This window comes from Neomonachus schauinslandi, chromosome 3, assembly GCF_002201575.2.
Source record: "Neomonachus schauinslandi chromosome 3, ASM220157v2, whole genome shotgun sequence".
Taxonomy (NCBI): Eukaryota; Metazoa; Chordata; class Mammalia; order Carnivora; family Phocidae; genus Neomonachus; species Neomonachus schauinslandi.
In genome coordinates, this window is record NC_058405.1 from 116,474,845 (window position 1) to 116,490,571 (window position 15,727).

General features: G+C 34.3%; 1 protein-coding gene across 9 annotated transcripts in view; it reads right to left on the bottom strand.

The window, feature by feature from the left end:
• Positions 1-671: 671 nt before the first annotated feature.
• The window catches only part of PRPF40A (pre-mRNA processing factor 40 homolog A), a 53,225-nt gene continuing 38,169 nt past the window's right edge, over positions 672-15,727 (bottom strand). For 5 of the 9 annotated variants that reach the window (XM_044913647.1, XM_021702898.1, XM_044913650.1 and 2 more), the window contains 15 exons: positions 15,499-15,563; positions 15,003-15,167; positions 13,746-13,854; positions 12,737-12,887; positions 11,626-11,759; positions 7,984-8,098; positions 7,721-7,812; positions 7,493-7,609; positions 7,031-7,168; positions 6,598-6,693; positions 4,445-4,531; positions 4,262-4,358; positions 3,953-4,014; positions 2,701-2,832; positions 672-1,351 (listed from right to left, as the gene is read on the bottom strand). In XM_044913647.1, the coding sequence (XP_044769582.1) occupies positions 1,259-1,351; positions 2,701-2,832; positions 3,953-4,014; positions 4,262-4,358; positions 4,445-4,531; positions 6,598-6,693; positions 7,031-7,168; positions 7,493-7,609; positions 7,721-7,812; positions 7,984-8,098; positions 11,626-11,759; positions 12,737-12,887; positions 13,746-13,854; positions 15,003-15,167; positions 15,499-15,563 (1,653 nt within the window). In that variant the 3' untranslated portion in view covers positions 672-1,258. Of the gene's footprint in view, positions 1,352-2,700; positions 2,833-3,952; positions 4,015-4,261; positions 4,359-4,444; positions 4,532-6,597; positions 6,694-7,030; positions 7,169-7,492; positions 7,610-7,720; positions 7,825-7,983; positions 8,099-11,625; positions 11,760-12,736; positions 12,888-13,745; positions 13,855-15,002; positions 15,168-15,498; positions 15,564-15,727 lie in introns of all 9 variants that reach the window. The other 4 variants (XM_044913645.1, XM_021702897.1, XM_044913648.1 and 1 more) reach the window with 1 other exon arrangement.

Sequence of the window (15,727 nt, forward strand, 5' to 3'; positions counted from 1 at the left end):
TTAAAAAAATCTCCTGCACTGAAGGAAAATAGTATAAATTACATTACCAACCTTCAAAAGTTAGCATGTAAAGAGTATTCTAGCTTCAAACCATTGCCTCTCTAAAGTTTTCTATAGGAAATTTGTAGCTCCAAAACAAATTACAGGGGCCTCAAATGTACTGATTTATAATATTCTTAAATATTAAAAAGGAAAGGAACCTAGCTAAGTGGATAAGATGAAGCAAAATTTCAAGGATTTAGTATCTTTAAATGATCATACAATTTTTTTTAGAGGTGAGTAGTTTAAGTAGAAATAAATACTAGTACACACTAGAAGAGAAGGTTTAATAATTGATAAAAATGTACAAAAATATTCAAATCAGAAATGCTTTAGAATGTGTACCATGAAGTCAATACTTCTCAGTGAGTAGGGAAGGTAAAAGACTTCCTCAATGAAAAAAAGTAAGAGAAAAGATCGGATTAAAAAAAAAAAACAACTGTTAAAGAAAATGTTTAAGTCAACATTGATTTTTGTTTCAGACAAGGATATTGCAGCTATCACTTAAAGTTTGGTGGCACATTCTTTAGTAGGTCCTTAAGGCAATATATTTAAACTAATTTACAATTTGATTTGATGTTAACTTTTAAAACATCACCTCAAAATAATGCCCTCACAACAGCCTTTTTTTAAAACGTATTCAGGTGTTTCATAAAAAATAATGGTGGCTTTATTATAGTAGTGCTCATTAGCACCACTATAGTTAAGGGTCTACCAGGTTTCCGTTAAGAACATCTATTTCTGAGTTCACCATAAAAGATCATATCAGCTTTAACCAGTTGGGTAGTGCACAAAAAAGCAGTTTTGTCAGTTGCTGGTGCTTTTTTTGTACTACTAAATATCAAAAAAATTTTCATTATATCTTCAAAATCCAACTTCTATAAAGTAAATCAAATCGCCTCATGACTTAGACTTCAGAACAAAGTAGAGACATCTGCAGTTATCAGTAAATTGCCACCTTTAATCCATCCTGCAGTGCCCTATGAAAGGGTCACAGAAAGACAGTTATGACCGTATGAAAATATGATTCTTGATACAGAATCAAAAGTTATTTTCAATTTCCTTTGCTTTTTATAAAGTCCACAATAACAATACTTAAATGCACTTTTTTCTCCTGTGATATAATTAAAACCCAGTGTTATTTCAATTGAACTTTAAAATAGAGTCCCTGGTCTGAATTAGACTTTAAATCATACTGTAAACATATATTTGGTATAATTTATTGATCATCATCCAGTTGCTCCAAAAGGGTCCTTCTGCGCTTTTCCAATTCCCCTTCACTCAGTTCACTGCCAGAAGTATCCCAATTCCCCTGAAAAGACATTGAATACATTTACATTTAATGTCAGTACTCAAAAGGTTAAGTAGTATTGAACCTTTGAAAAAAAGGAACCAAAATATATGGACTGTCTTCCACAAAAACAAGCCCATCACAGGGTTTAGGACTGACCTCTTTCCCAAAAGCCTATTAATGAGTTGCTAACTACTCCCTGGTTTTACTAGGGGAGATAGTGAACTCAGAACAAGACTTTTATATGGTACTACTTTCAGTTTGCATTAATATGTAAATCGGGCAGAATGGTACACAATGGTTTCTTTCCCTTCCTCTTACACCACTGAATATGAAACATTTCGTTTCCATTTAATGGAAGTTGGGTGTTCATTACCTAAGGCACTATATTCTTTGCTAATTTTGTAGATTCTAGGTTGCCTTCTAAGTGTTTTATATTATAGAAAAGTATTATGCTTTAAGCATACTATCCTTAGATAAACATTTAAAATTTATGAGGACAATACTTAGACTGAAAAACAATTCAAAAAATAAAAATATTGTGCTATTGGTGAAAAACAACCTTTAAAAAGTAGATCACCTATTCTTCCCTTCAGAGATTTCATTTAACTGACTACAAAGAAGAAACTGTTAAGCTGCTATTAAGTATTCAGGAAATCATTCTTCACCAAGGATGTGCATCAAACTCACCAGGGCAGCTTTTAAAAAAAAACCTCCATTATCAACTGAATCAGAATATCGAGAGGGAGAACCAGGGCTTATCTAAACAGTTAAAACTCTCCATGGGTCCATTTAGGGGCATTACTCCTGCTAAGTCCACAGTATTTGTAGAATGGCAAGGCTAAGAAGGCTTGTGTTACTTTGCTGTCATTTACATACATACACACACACACAGATGGGAAACTAAAGACTAATGTAATTTGATATTAAAATGTTAACTTTGTAGTCCCCCCTCCTATCCCTTTGCCTTCACCTTTTCCCTCACAATGATTACTCCTAAAAGTTACTGGAATGCTACCTTTTGAAACTGGATTTAGTACTGATGGCTGTACATATCTGGAGAACCCCTGATCTGTGTCTTATATTCCTCAAAAAATTAGGTAGAAAATGTCCAGTGGTACTTTTTACAACTTACAAAGTAGAAGACCATATCCTTTTTCTTAGTGGATTAAAACAACAGTCATGGAAGACTTATTTTTGAGGAATATACAACTTAGAACACTATTTTGTGTGAGAGGCAGTTAACTGAATTTTCATTGTTTTCTTCAAATGGTAGCCAACTTGCAAAAAGTCTATTCAATGTCATACAAACCACAATATCCATTTTTGTATTTTGAAAACACAGGTATGAAATAATTCTGAACACTTACAGAATCCTTTCCAGTCTTTTTCTTAGGTGATTTGTGTTTTGATTCTGATCTTTGTCTAGTTCTGTCTTTTTCATTTTCTCGGTCTTTTTCTTTTTTATCCTTCTCTCGCTCAGCATCTGACTCTGGAGAGTCCTGTGTAAATTAAAAATAACATCAGCATTTTGATGAAGATACCATTATGTTTTTTCGTATCTCCATATAGGTAATATTTAAGAACATCCATGTATTATTATAGGGCATGTGTTCCTAGTATGGTGAAATCTGAATTATTAACCTCAAGGATTCTGTAACATTTCCAAGATTCACTGGAGGGAGTTGGTCTTTCCTTTGGGAAGGATGACATTCTGATACATTAACATCACAAAAGAGCTTCACTGAATTAGGGAAGAAAGCACACAAGATGTGGATTATATCTATTATGTAAATGTAGACAAACATTACATTTTCTGCCAACCCAATATTGTTGGTTTGTTCAGATATATATAGAGAATGCTGTGATTAGCTTAATCATCTAATAGGTTGACCATTATATAGTAAATTCTTTCCTCAAAACTGCAACTAAAAGCAGGATTATTATTTTTTAAGAGATTTTATTTATTTAGCACATGTGAACAGGAGAGGGATAAAGAGAATATTCAGCAGACTACGCGCTGAGTGCAGAACCCAATCTCACGACCCTGAGATCATGACCTGAGCAGAAATCAAGTATGGAATGGATGCTCAACCAACTGAGCCACCTCGGTGCACTGAAAAGCAGGATTTAAAGTGCAATGTCACTGCCTAAATAAATGGTCCTTTATTAGACATGTATAAATTCGAGTGAGTAGCATGAAGGAAAAAAAACTCTCATTCAACAAGTAGTAAGTACCCGTCACTTCTGTTTTGAAAAAGCTCCTTAGGGTATCTTGATGCCTATGTAAAATGAAGAACTAAGAGTAGAGAAATAGGTGAATGTTTAAACTTGTGATTCTCACCACAGCGGCAACACATACACACTTGGGTCTTTCTCTAAGATTACTTTAAAAAGCCAGAGTGGAAATCTTAACATTGATGTGTGTTTGTTTTCAAAGCTCACTATAGAAGATTTTAATGGACGATTACAGTGAAGACAAACTATGTAATTCCCGAGTTTAGGTGTCCACCTGAACTGTGCTAGACTGCATAGGCCTAGACAGAAAAGAGTTCTATCACCACTGAACAAGTTAAGGGCTAAAACCTAGCTGCAGTACCACATATTTAAAAGCTTGCTTACAGATTTATGTCTCCTCTTCTTGCTTTTCTTCTTATGTTTTTTTGACTTCTTATAACTTCTCTCTAAGCAGCATGAAAAGAAAAAAAAGTCTGAATTTGAGGACATCCAAGTGCCAATGATTTTTTTTTTCTTTAAAGTTTTATTTTGGAGAGAGAGAGCATGGGAGGGGGTGTAGAGGGAAAGGGAGAAGGAGAGTCTTAAGCAGACTCGTGCTGAGCAGGGGTTCAATCTCAGGACCAAGAGCTGGACCCTTAAGCGATGGTGCCCCACAGTTCCAATGATTCTATTCAAGTTAAAAGAAATGCTTACCAGACTCAGCACTAGAAGAATGTTCTGAGGCAGACCGAGACTCTGATCGCTGTCTTTTTTTCTTTGAATGGCTGTCGTCATCATCTGAATCTGATCCCTATATATAATACATATATAATTTCATTCATAATGATGTTAACAAATATTTCAACACATTTAGGGTACCATAATAAACTTCCTTACCGATCTAGAGCGGGAACGTTTCCTGTGATGTTTTTTAGATTTTTTAGAATGTTTCTTGTTCTTTGAATGATGATGTTGACATTCATGCTACAGGTGCAAAAGGAAAAGAATTTCAAAAGTTTACATTTACTTTAGAAGCAGATCATAAGGAATTTTTAGACGCTATACAAGTTATAAGAGTAAAAATCTTATTCTCATTTTGCACATTTAGGATGTACTTCCTTGAAACTGCAAAGAATTAGCAGTTAAAATGTTCTGTTCCTTTCTAACCATCCCATACCCACTCATTTTGATATCTAAAAACAAAGTATTAAGAAAGAAAGCACTCTTTATAGGAATGAGAATGGTATGCTTTAGTAGGGACAACTGATAAACTCCAGAGAAGTATAATCTGTAGAACAGTCACACTACTTTCAAAACCAATGAAATAAAATTACATTCAGACATGGTTTTTCTGATCAATCTGGTTTTGGTCAGCGAGCTAGGCTTGGCACCATGAAAAAGAACTACCTCAGAGCCATCCTTGAACTAAGATAAACAGGGCTGGTCTCAGAATAAAGCAAAATCTAATTCTTTTTTTTCTCCACCCAAGGAGCATTCTCTTCCTAGTCAAACCTTAAGTCCTCCAAAGACAGTCTAACACCACGTGAAATCAGAAAAGGAAATGTTGTCTCTGTGGATTTTAATTCATTTATTAATGCTGCAGTAAAAGCTCCTTGCCCCCAAACTTATCTATGGCTTTGAAAATAATTCTGCTTCAGTTTACAAGTAAATGAAAACAAAACATCTGACTCAGAAAGGAAGCTCCTTTTACTCTATGTCACTGACTGCTAAATTCCTTGTCCTTTTCTAACTCAAAGACTCAGATTACTAGGGTCCCAAAACTTATTCCAATGTAACTGGCCCTTCCCTATGCTATAATCCTTCAGCTCCATTTATAACCTCACCACTACTCCCAGCACAGGTCACCAGAAAATCTTGATGATTACGAATTGGGGGACAATGTTAAGATACTAGCTAGAGCTTCTCAAAATTAAATGTACATTCTATTCCAGTGCTTGAGAATCTTGTTGAAATGATGATTCTGATGCAGGATTTCTGCCAATGGCGCCTAAGACTCTGAATTATTAACAAGCTCCCAGGTAATGTAGATGCTGCTGCTCTCAAACACACTTTGAAAACACTTAAGAGGCCAACAGGACTAGATCTAGAGGCAGCTAGGAGATAATAAAGGTGACTGTGGATATATGTTAACAGAGCAAACTGTTGTCGACACTGAAATTCATTAAGAACAAGAAATCCAAGGAAATAGTGAACAATTAAGTGACCTGCAGTGCCCTATGACCACACCACGCCAACACTCTAATGTTAAATATATGCCAGCTTGCAGTGTGTTATAAAGTATCACTATGTCCAGAACTGGTAGGGTAGCATTACTTGTTAAAAGCATTGACCCTGGAATCAAACAGCCTGGGCTAGAATCCTTTCTCTGCAAATTACTTCTCTTTACCTCAGTTTGCTCATCTGCAACTTCACAGGGTTGTTGTGAGGATTAAGTTCATATATGTAGTGTTTGTAAAACTGTTAAAACAATGCCTGGCCCCATATAGGCACCAAATGTTTTTATTCAGTAATTACTAGTCTATTTAGCATATTTACTACATACAAGTACCTTAAATCTTCATCAAAATACCCTTGTTCAGCTAATGGAGTAACTTGCAATTTTATCATTAGTTATTTTAACAAAAACTTACAACTTATTCCATTATTTTCCAGACCTCCCTGAGCAATGAACACATCTGACAGTGTAATATTTGAAATGTGTGCTTTAAAAGCTGTTTACGTTTTCTTTAGGTTTACCAGTCATTACAGAAGGCTGCTGAACTCAATTTTTAAAACATTGTAAAAACATGAAAGAAATATGAACTGTCCCTACGAACACATCTTTATATTCACATGCAAGCTTGGTTTCTTTTACTTAAAAGCAGTTTCTATAGAAAAATCATTTCCTTAACCATCTCAGGTAATGACATTTGTAGAGAAGCAGTATAATTTAAAAAACACACTTTGATCAATCAATCTAAATTCAATTTTTGTTTATATTTTTATTTATTTTGAAATAGTGAAGTTAATTATGAGAATACTAAAATTACCTCAAGCACATGCATAAAATCTTTAAATATTCGTTTTCTTTCAGACTCTAGAGTTATGTCCTCAAATGCTGGCTCTTTTACAAATCTCTCCCGGATCTGAAAAATTCAGATAAGAATACATGAATACCAAGAGAAGTATACCAGTATGACAAAAAAGAATCACAACAGCAAGGAGTAACTATGACAGCCCCATCCCCTCAAAGTCTATTAAATTTCTCTTCCTCTGAAGTCCAAACCATTTTCAATAAATATTTCTAAATGCAGGGTCAGACTTGAGTTTATACTTTTAAATATTCTCAGTATATTTAATTTATACTCTACCAATAACTTTAGCTTCTTTTTGTGGCTATAAAATGGGAAGGGAATTAAAGATATTTTTATCTTCAATTGTAAAGGAAACAGATCATTAGAAAGAATTTACAATTATACATACATCTTCCCAGACAGCATCCAATTCTATTGGAGGAGTAGCCTGTTTCAACATACTCTTAAATGCAGATTCTTTTCGTTTCATTTTCCGAGCCTCCTCTTTTTCTCGTTCGCGTTCACGAGCTTCTGCCTTTTCTAATAACTTTTAGAAAATCATATTTAATCAGTTATAATAGTACAACTGAAGTAATTCATCCTTAATTTAAGCATTCTCCCACCATTTCTAAGTTATGGGCCAAATTACAACACCAGTTAATTTGAGCAAAGGAAACTTCTTCATTAGCTGATTATCTAAATACATTATTTTCTTTTACTTTACTACCCAGTAAAATCCTAGTCATATGCCCTTATTTCAGTAGCCTACAGCTTAAGTACTTTTAGCTGAATATATTAAGAACTGTACTAAAGTAGTTTAGTACAAACTTTGTAAAGCTAGTTGTTTTTCATAGTAAAGATGATAACTTACACTGTTGAAAGCCAACTTAATATTTCCAGCATCTAACGTGGTTGACCTTTTAGTTGAACTGATTATGGCCACAAAGTCTTCGAAAGTCGTATTTACTTCAACTACAAATCCTTTATCCTAAGAAAGAGAAATCTTGTTAACACTAATAATACATAAAGAAACACAATATCAACTTATAAAATTAAAATATACTACAGATTAACAGTAAATAGTAAGTGTAGTGTTTACCTTTAGAATGTCTTTTATTATTTTCTTCTCATCATGATAACGTGCTTTAAGATCCTCAACATAAAACTTGAAAAGGTCAAGTGCAGTTGATCCTAATGAAAAAACTAAAGAAGTCAAAAGCTAGCTCTAACCAAAGAGCTGCAATTACTTTTTTGTTTATAAAACAAAATAAAGCACCCCTCCATTCCCCAACATAACCGCCTTCCTCTCTGGCCCATCCCAACTACTATCATGACTATAAATTGGGAAGAAAAGAATCTCACCCGGTTGACCAAGCATGTTAGTAAATCTAATGTCGGAACTAATTGTTGGATACAATTCCATCCAAGATGACATAGAATGCAGTTGTCCATGTTCGTGCAGTTCATCTAAAAATATCTGGGGAGGAAAACCCAACAATCATAAAAACCCATTATACTGAAAAGTCATCTTTAAGGACATTAGATATATTAATGTAACATGAAAACACATTAAAAACAGCAATATTTGAAACTCTTGTACCAATGTACCCAAATATGTTTAAGGTGCAAAGAATACTTGCTCTTTGATGAAAATAAAATCTTCTTTTAGGCAAAAACCTCTTCTGCACTTCAGAGAAAAGGATCTTTGAAAAACTATGTTATTTTCCAGGCTTCAGTTTACTGTTCCTTAAGATGGAACATGATTTCACTTTTAAAAAACATATATAAAAGTACAAGTTAACTAGAAACATTAGGTGTTATCTCTAATAATGAGGCTAAAAATGTGTTCACATGTTGCCTGTAAAATACACTTTTTGTTTTTAGACACAGTGCCCAATGTGTTCTGGCTGTGTTTTTTTTTTTTTTTTTAATTAATGAATAAATGTGGGTGGGGCCTCTAAGAGGATGTATTTTACTGAAGTGATACATAGTTTGAAGTACCAAGACTCAACCTCATTATCTGATTTAAAAATCTATTTCCTGGGGCACCTGGGTGGCTCATTTGTTAAGCATCTGCCTTCAGCTCAGGTCATGATCCCAGGGTCCTGGGATGGAGCCCCGCATCGGGCTCCCTGCTCCGCGGGAAGCCTGCTTCTCCCTCTCCCACTCCCCCTGCTTGTGTTCCCTCTCTCGCTGTGTCTGTCAAATAAATAAATAAAATCTTAAAAAAAAAAAAAAAAAAAATCTATTTCCTGGGCTGCCTGTGTGGCTCGGTCAGTTAAGCATCTGCCCTTGGCTCAGGTCGTATTTCAGGGTCCCGGAATTGAGCAGCACGTCAGACTCCCTGCTCAGCGGAGAGTCTGCTTCTTTCTCCCTCTGCCCTTCCCCCCAACTCTTGCTCTCTAATAATTAAGTAAAATCTTTAAAAACAAACAAACCTATTTCCTTTCTTCCATGTTAATTTTATAGCCTAAATCTAAATCTTTATATGCTTATTACAATTTCTGTTCTTTATCCTTTTTCAGTATTTGCTGATTTTTCAGGGCAACATATTGGGACTTTTGTACTCAACAATTTTTCATATTTCCTGCTTCCCCAAATCCTTAGGGTGTTTATTTCTATAAACAAATGTCTCTAAAGAACTATGGCCCAAAATTCTGCTCCTGAAATTTCTATGCCTGCACTGTTCAATATGGTAGACACAGGTCAAATGTAGCTTCTAAGTCCATGAAATGTGGCTCGTCTGAACTGAGATATGTCATCAGTATATAACACATGACGATTTTGAAGATTACCAAAAAATCTCTTAAAAAAAATACCAATTCCATATTAAAATAGTATTTTGGATATACTGGGTAAAATTAAAGATTACTAAAATTAAAAATTAATACTAAAATCATACATGAGGCATACAAATTTTTACAGGCTACCAATGCCCTGAATAAAACCATACACCTATCAATTCCACTTCTCTTCATTCTTGAACGCAAAAACAAAGTAACATGCTGATACCAGTTATAGTAACAGTAATCAGAAACCATAGCCATACTTTAGGCTTAACTAAAAGACCCATGTGGACTTTACCTCACAATTTCCCTTCCAGTTCCAACACTGACATAATACATACTATTTTCTGTGACCCAGACTACCTTATTTTTATTGTATTACTATTTTATCATATAGGTCTCCTTATTTTAAACCATTGTAAAACCTTCATAAGAGCCCTTAAAATTCAATGGTTGCAGAGGAATATTAAAAAAACCTAAAATATGCTCTTCCCTTCTTCCCAGGCACAAGGCTGCTCAGTTAAAATGTAGGTTTTCCAGCCTTTTTATCTAGTTGCAGCCATGTGATTAAATTCTCAGCAGTTGAATATGAAGTAGAGTAAAACTTCTACATTATTGGCTTTAAAAAAAAAAAAAAAAAAAAAAGAACAACTATCTTTTCAACTTCTTCCAAGCTGAAATGTGATAATGTGGACAACAAACTCCTAATTATGCATAAAAGGCTAACAGCCTAGGGCAATTCTCAAAGTATGGGCCAGAAGCATCACTATCACCTAGAAACTTCCTAGAAATATAAATTCTCAGAACCCACCCTAGGCCTACTGAATCAAATTCTAGGGGTGAAGCTCAAGAAATCTGCGGTTTTAAGAATTCTTTGCATGATCCTACAGCAAACCACTACAATAAAGGAACCCGTAAGAGTAAGAAATGTTAAGGTTTCATGGAATGAGGACTAAAGGAATGCTATTGTCTATGGCATTTAAGATTGTTTAGTGACTTCTGGCATGATAGTAAGAGTTTATTTAAAAGCCCTCTAGGTGGGATGCCTGGCTGGCTCAGTTGGTAGAACATGTGACTCTTAATCTTGGGGTTGTACAGAGTTCAAGCCCCACACTGGGCAGAAAGATTATTTAAAAAAAAAAAAGTCCTCTAGATGATTTAGATGCACACTAAGTTTTGAGTACTACTGCCTTAGGGAATAGCACTGTGCCCTATCCTACGCCAAATAATTATTATCATTAAAGGAGAAATAAACTTAAGTCACTGTAATTTACCATTTATCTTAATACAGTGTTTAATGGAAGAGATCCTAGGTGGCTCAGTTGGTTAAGTATCTGCCTTCGGCTCAGGCTGTGAACTCAGGTCCTGGGATGGAGTCCCCTGTGGGGCTCCCTGCTCAGCAGGCAGCCTGCTTCTTCCTCTCCCTCTGCCACTCTCCCCCCACCCACTCATGCTTTTTCTGTCTCTTAAGTAAATAAACAAAATCTTAAAAAAAAAAAGACTGTACAGATTCAAATTCTGGCTCCACTACTTAGTCGTTGAATTTGGGTAAGTCACTTTGCCTGAGTCCATTTCCTTATCTTATATAAATGGACATAACAGAAATAGTACCAACTCTTAGAAGGCCGTAATAAAAATTTAAGTGATTATCAATTTAAAATGTATAGCAGTAAACAGTGCTAACTGCTATTAATATAATTACTGAAATGAGCAATCTGGTGAAATATGAAATGCAAAAACTCATTACACTCCATGATATTCTCTATTAATGAGAGGATAAAAATGATATCTGGAGGTGAAAATGAGCCACTGACCTATATAAAGAATATATAATTTCAACTTCTACGTATAGCATTTAAGAACTATGGCCCATCCCCAAACTATATACGCCATATCATTCCCTACTGTTCTCTAGACACTAAAAATCAACCAATGAGTCATCATATATATTTTTTCAGTCTTCGCTCATGCTATTCCTCTTCCCCAAGTGAAACCTTAATTGATTTACCAGTGCTCACCTTAAATATCAAATCTGCTACAGCCTTTTATGTTCCCCTGGCCTAAAATGGCTGTTCTCCTTGAGTTAAATGTGTATGGATCCTCCACAAAGCCTAAGTTAATGATCTGGGATGAGGAAGTCTCAAAATTGTTTCTATCACTGTTGAAGCTCACTAACCGTAGTATGAAATTAAACTAGAAAAGATACGTTTTTAATTACCTGAAAAGATTCTCTATTTTTACGCTGTCGTCTCCTTTCTCTCAGCAAACTCTTCTGTTTTTCTTCTTCTTCTTCTTTTTCTAAAGCTCGGATGTGTTCTTCAAAGCAAATTAATGCATCTTCTTTATCCATGTCTAGAGATTTTTCCAGTTAAATAAAATTAAAATGTCCGTTATCAGTAAGGAAAGCAGTTTATTTACATTAACTTCCTTATTAAAAATTTCAAATTCACCTTTCCAAAATACTTGTAATTAAACTCAAATATGACTTGTAATCATTTAAATAGGAAATGTTTTTAAAAAATTCCAGAACAACCTCATTAAAAGATAGCTTGAATTCGAGGGTGAAATAAAGACCATGCACAAGACACAATTAAGGAAAATATAACTGTTACTGTAAAGTTTGTCAGCAACATTAGAATTACCTAAGGAGCTTTTAACAGGATAGAATTTTAGGCCCTATCCCACACCTACTGAATGAAGCATGGTATTCAGAGGGGTAATCCACAAAGCTGTAATTTAAAAAGCAACTAGGTAAATCAGAAAAAAAACCGGGGTAAGCTTAATGAAGGATAATGCTAATACAATTTTTGGTGTTTGCAAATCTCTAAAGCCATTACCTCAAGAAGACAGTTTGAGTAAAATTGTGGTAATTAATCTAGTTCATACTAAATTACACAAAAATGGCAAAAAACAATTTCAGGTTTGCTCTATGACAAACATATTTTAAGGATTATCTGATAAAGTTAGTATTTTCTTCCTGAATAATGAAACTCAATTAGACTCTGTCTGGAAACCAACAAAACACTGTATTAGTAATGGACAAACAATGGGTGCCTGGGTGGCTCAGTTGGATTAAACGTCCGACTCTTGGTTTTGGCTCAGGTCAAGATCTCAGCATTGTGAGACTGAGCCCTGCATTGGGCTGGGTGTGGAGTCTGCTTAAGATCTTTCTTTCCCTTTCCCTCTGCCCCTCCCAACATAAAAAAAAAAAAAAAAAAGAATGAACAAATTGTGTAACATTCAGTTAGTGACCTCATAATAAAAGTAGGAATTCTTTGCTATTGGACTTCTAAAAAAACAAGGTTCTCCCATTTAATCTTTATTCTTACTCTGTAATTCCTCATCTTCTGCAAAAGTTGGATTATCCATCAGATACTGCTGGGCTTCAGACCAGGTAGTAGAGTATGTTACATTAGCCATGTTGTCAAGTATGTTTTTTAAGGCTTCCCAATTTCTCTTCCGTAACTGCTTTGCTTGCTCCTAAATCAGAAGAATGAATACACATTTTGAGGTTCAAAGAAAGTATGGTATTTGAACTGCAATCAGTGAGAGTTTCTTTACATTCTAAATGATGCCCAAATTTCATATTACCCGTTTATTTTAAATATCAATACTACTTTTCCAGTGATCTTGTCCAACTTCTTAGCCTGGTAACTGCTTACCTTCAATTTTTTTTTTTTTTTACCTCTCTTCTAAGAAGCTGGAATCTAAAAATCGTATGTCCCCAACAACTCCATAAATCCCTCTTCCTATAACTATGCATTATAGACAGAGTCTAAAACTAAGGTTACTGTTGACAAGTCACACAATAGGCAAATGCCAGTCTTCAACCACTTTCAGTTATGTTCAAATTTTCGTTAATACTTACATTTCTATACATCTCAAAACTGAATAATACATAACTTACTGCAAAATAAAATAGGTATGAGGTATTTTAAAACACTATCGTGCAAGCACATTTTAGTGGTAACAATTATATGTTACTGCCATTCTTGTATAGAAAACTTACACAAATACATTATGAACAAAAATACTGAGTATTTTAAAAACTTAATGAATTAAAAAAAAAGAGTATCTTTCAAAGTGGGCATAAGACAGCCAATTAATGACAATTCAAGTAAGAGTTGGATAAATCTGTACCTAGTGTGTCCACATCAGTACTTACTATTATAGGAGCTATCCATTTTTAAATCTAACTTCTAATAAAGAGATCTGCTACACCACATAAATTGAATAAACCAAGCAACAAAAATGGACATGTTATAAAATAACTCCTAATCAGAATGAAGAAATATCTTGTTTTATCTATAAATACTAACAACTATGAGTGAATAATACCTTTTCTTTTTTTGAAAGAAAGAATAAAACATCTTCATAGATTTCAAGACGATCACGTTCCGATATTGCATTCCAGACTTCCATCTCTCCAAACATTTGCTCTGCTTTTCTAGTAAAAAAAATTAATGTTACTCTACATTACTCAATAAAAATTAATTTTAAGCTATTTTAATTTTATGGTAAGCCATAAAATTTAATTTTATGGTAAGCCATAAAACCACCCAATGAACACTCTAAGTTCATTAGTATATTATAAGGGAAAACTTTTGGATAATTAAGAACAAAATAGCTTAGGCCTCCAGTCCTCCTTAGAGGTGGAGTGGATTATTTTCTTTTTTAAGATTTATTTATTTATTTGAGAGAGAGAGAGAGAGAGAGAAAGAAGGAGGAGGAGGGAGAGAAAGGCAGGGAGAGGGAGAGGGAGATGGTGAGGGAGAATCCCAAACAGATGCCCAGCTGAGCCAGGAGCCTGATGTGGGAATCCATCTCATGACCCTGAGGATCATGACCTAAGCTGAAAACAAGAGATGGACGCTTAACCTACTGAGCCACCCAGGCGCCCCAAGGAGTGAATAATTCTAACTGAGCCATGTTTTGTAGTCAAGACTATATTTCTTAGGGTAGCTATAAGACACTAACAAACTGTCCATGGAACTAAATTATAGACTTCAAAAAGTTGCCCAGAAATTTAGATAATACATAAAACAGGACTATTTAAAGAAATGAAGAATCTTTACCCTAATGCTTTTCTAGAAAACTGAGGAAAATAACAAAGTACATATGGAAAATGAACTTAACTTATTGCAAAAATGTTAAATTTCAATTTATATATATAATATATAATTAATGTATACATATATATGTATTTTTTTTCAAAGTAGGCTCCACACGTGGAGCCCAACGTGGGGCCTGAACTCACAATCCTGATAGCAAGGCCTGAGCTGAGATCAAGAGTCAGACGCTTAAACAACTAAGCCACTCAGGCACCCCTCAGTTTTTACATTAAATAGAAAGGAGTCAGGCTTTAATTATTACATTCAGTCTACCCCTCTTTTGTTCTAGTCCCTAGTTAATAACTCAGTAAGTCTATAAGTTAAATTCCACATTTAACTATTGATTTGTACCTTATAAAACTGCCCTACTCATAGTCATTTAGCTTTAATGAGCATATACTTTGGATTGGTTACTACACTTGGCAAAAAGTCTGACACAGAAACAGTGCAGTAAACATATACTATGCATTACTAAAAATCTTACTTGTATCTGGTTGTGGAAGTCATTTTCTCATGATTTTCAAGAAAACGCTGAAAGGATTCCTTAGCCTCTTTGTATTTCGATCTTGCCTCTTCTTTTTCTTCTTTCTCTGTCTGGACTTTGTAAGCATTAAAGGCTTGCTTTTTTTCACTCAACTTTGCTAAAGCACTAAATAGAAAAAATACCATATAAGAGTAAATGAAGGCAGGATGATCAAATGTCAAAGTTTTGAAAAAAAAAATGATTTCATTTGCTAATCAAGAAAATTCCAGTAAGATATTAAAAATTAAGAAACAATTACAGAAAATAATTTCTACTTTAAAATCTGTACTCAAATTGTATGACAAGCTTTTTGGCTTTTTTTGGTTCATATCTGACATATAACTACTGTTCTTGGTATCTAAAATAAGAAAAGACAATGAAGGTTAAAAATTATATTATTTTACACATTTTTAATTTGCTAGGGTTGGAAAAGTAAATAAAAAACTTCAAGTGTTACCTGTATCGTGGATCATTAATGATCATTTTCATAGCTTGTTCCCATGAAGCATTAGACGGTACCCGCTGAAAACCATTTAATGACAAAATTAAAATTTTGCAAATATTGTAAAAGTCATACACCAGGAAATAAAGTATAATACTGCAAACATCAAGCACTTCCCTTTACTCAAGTTTGAAAGAGGTCTAATAATTTCTTATTGAACCAAGGCAAACCTGGGTAATATACA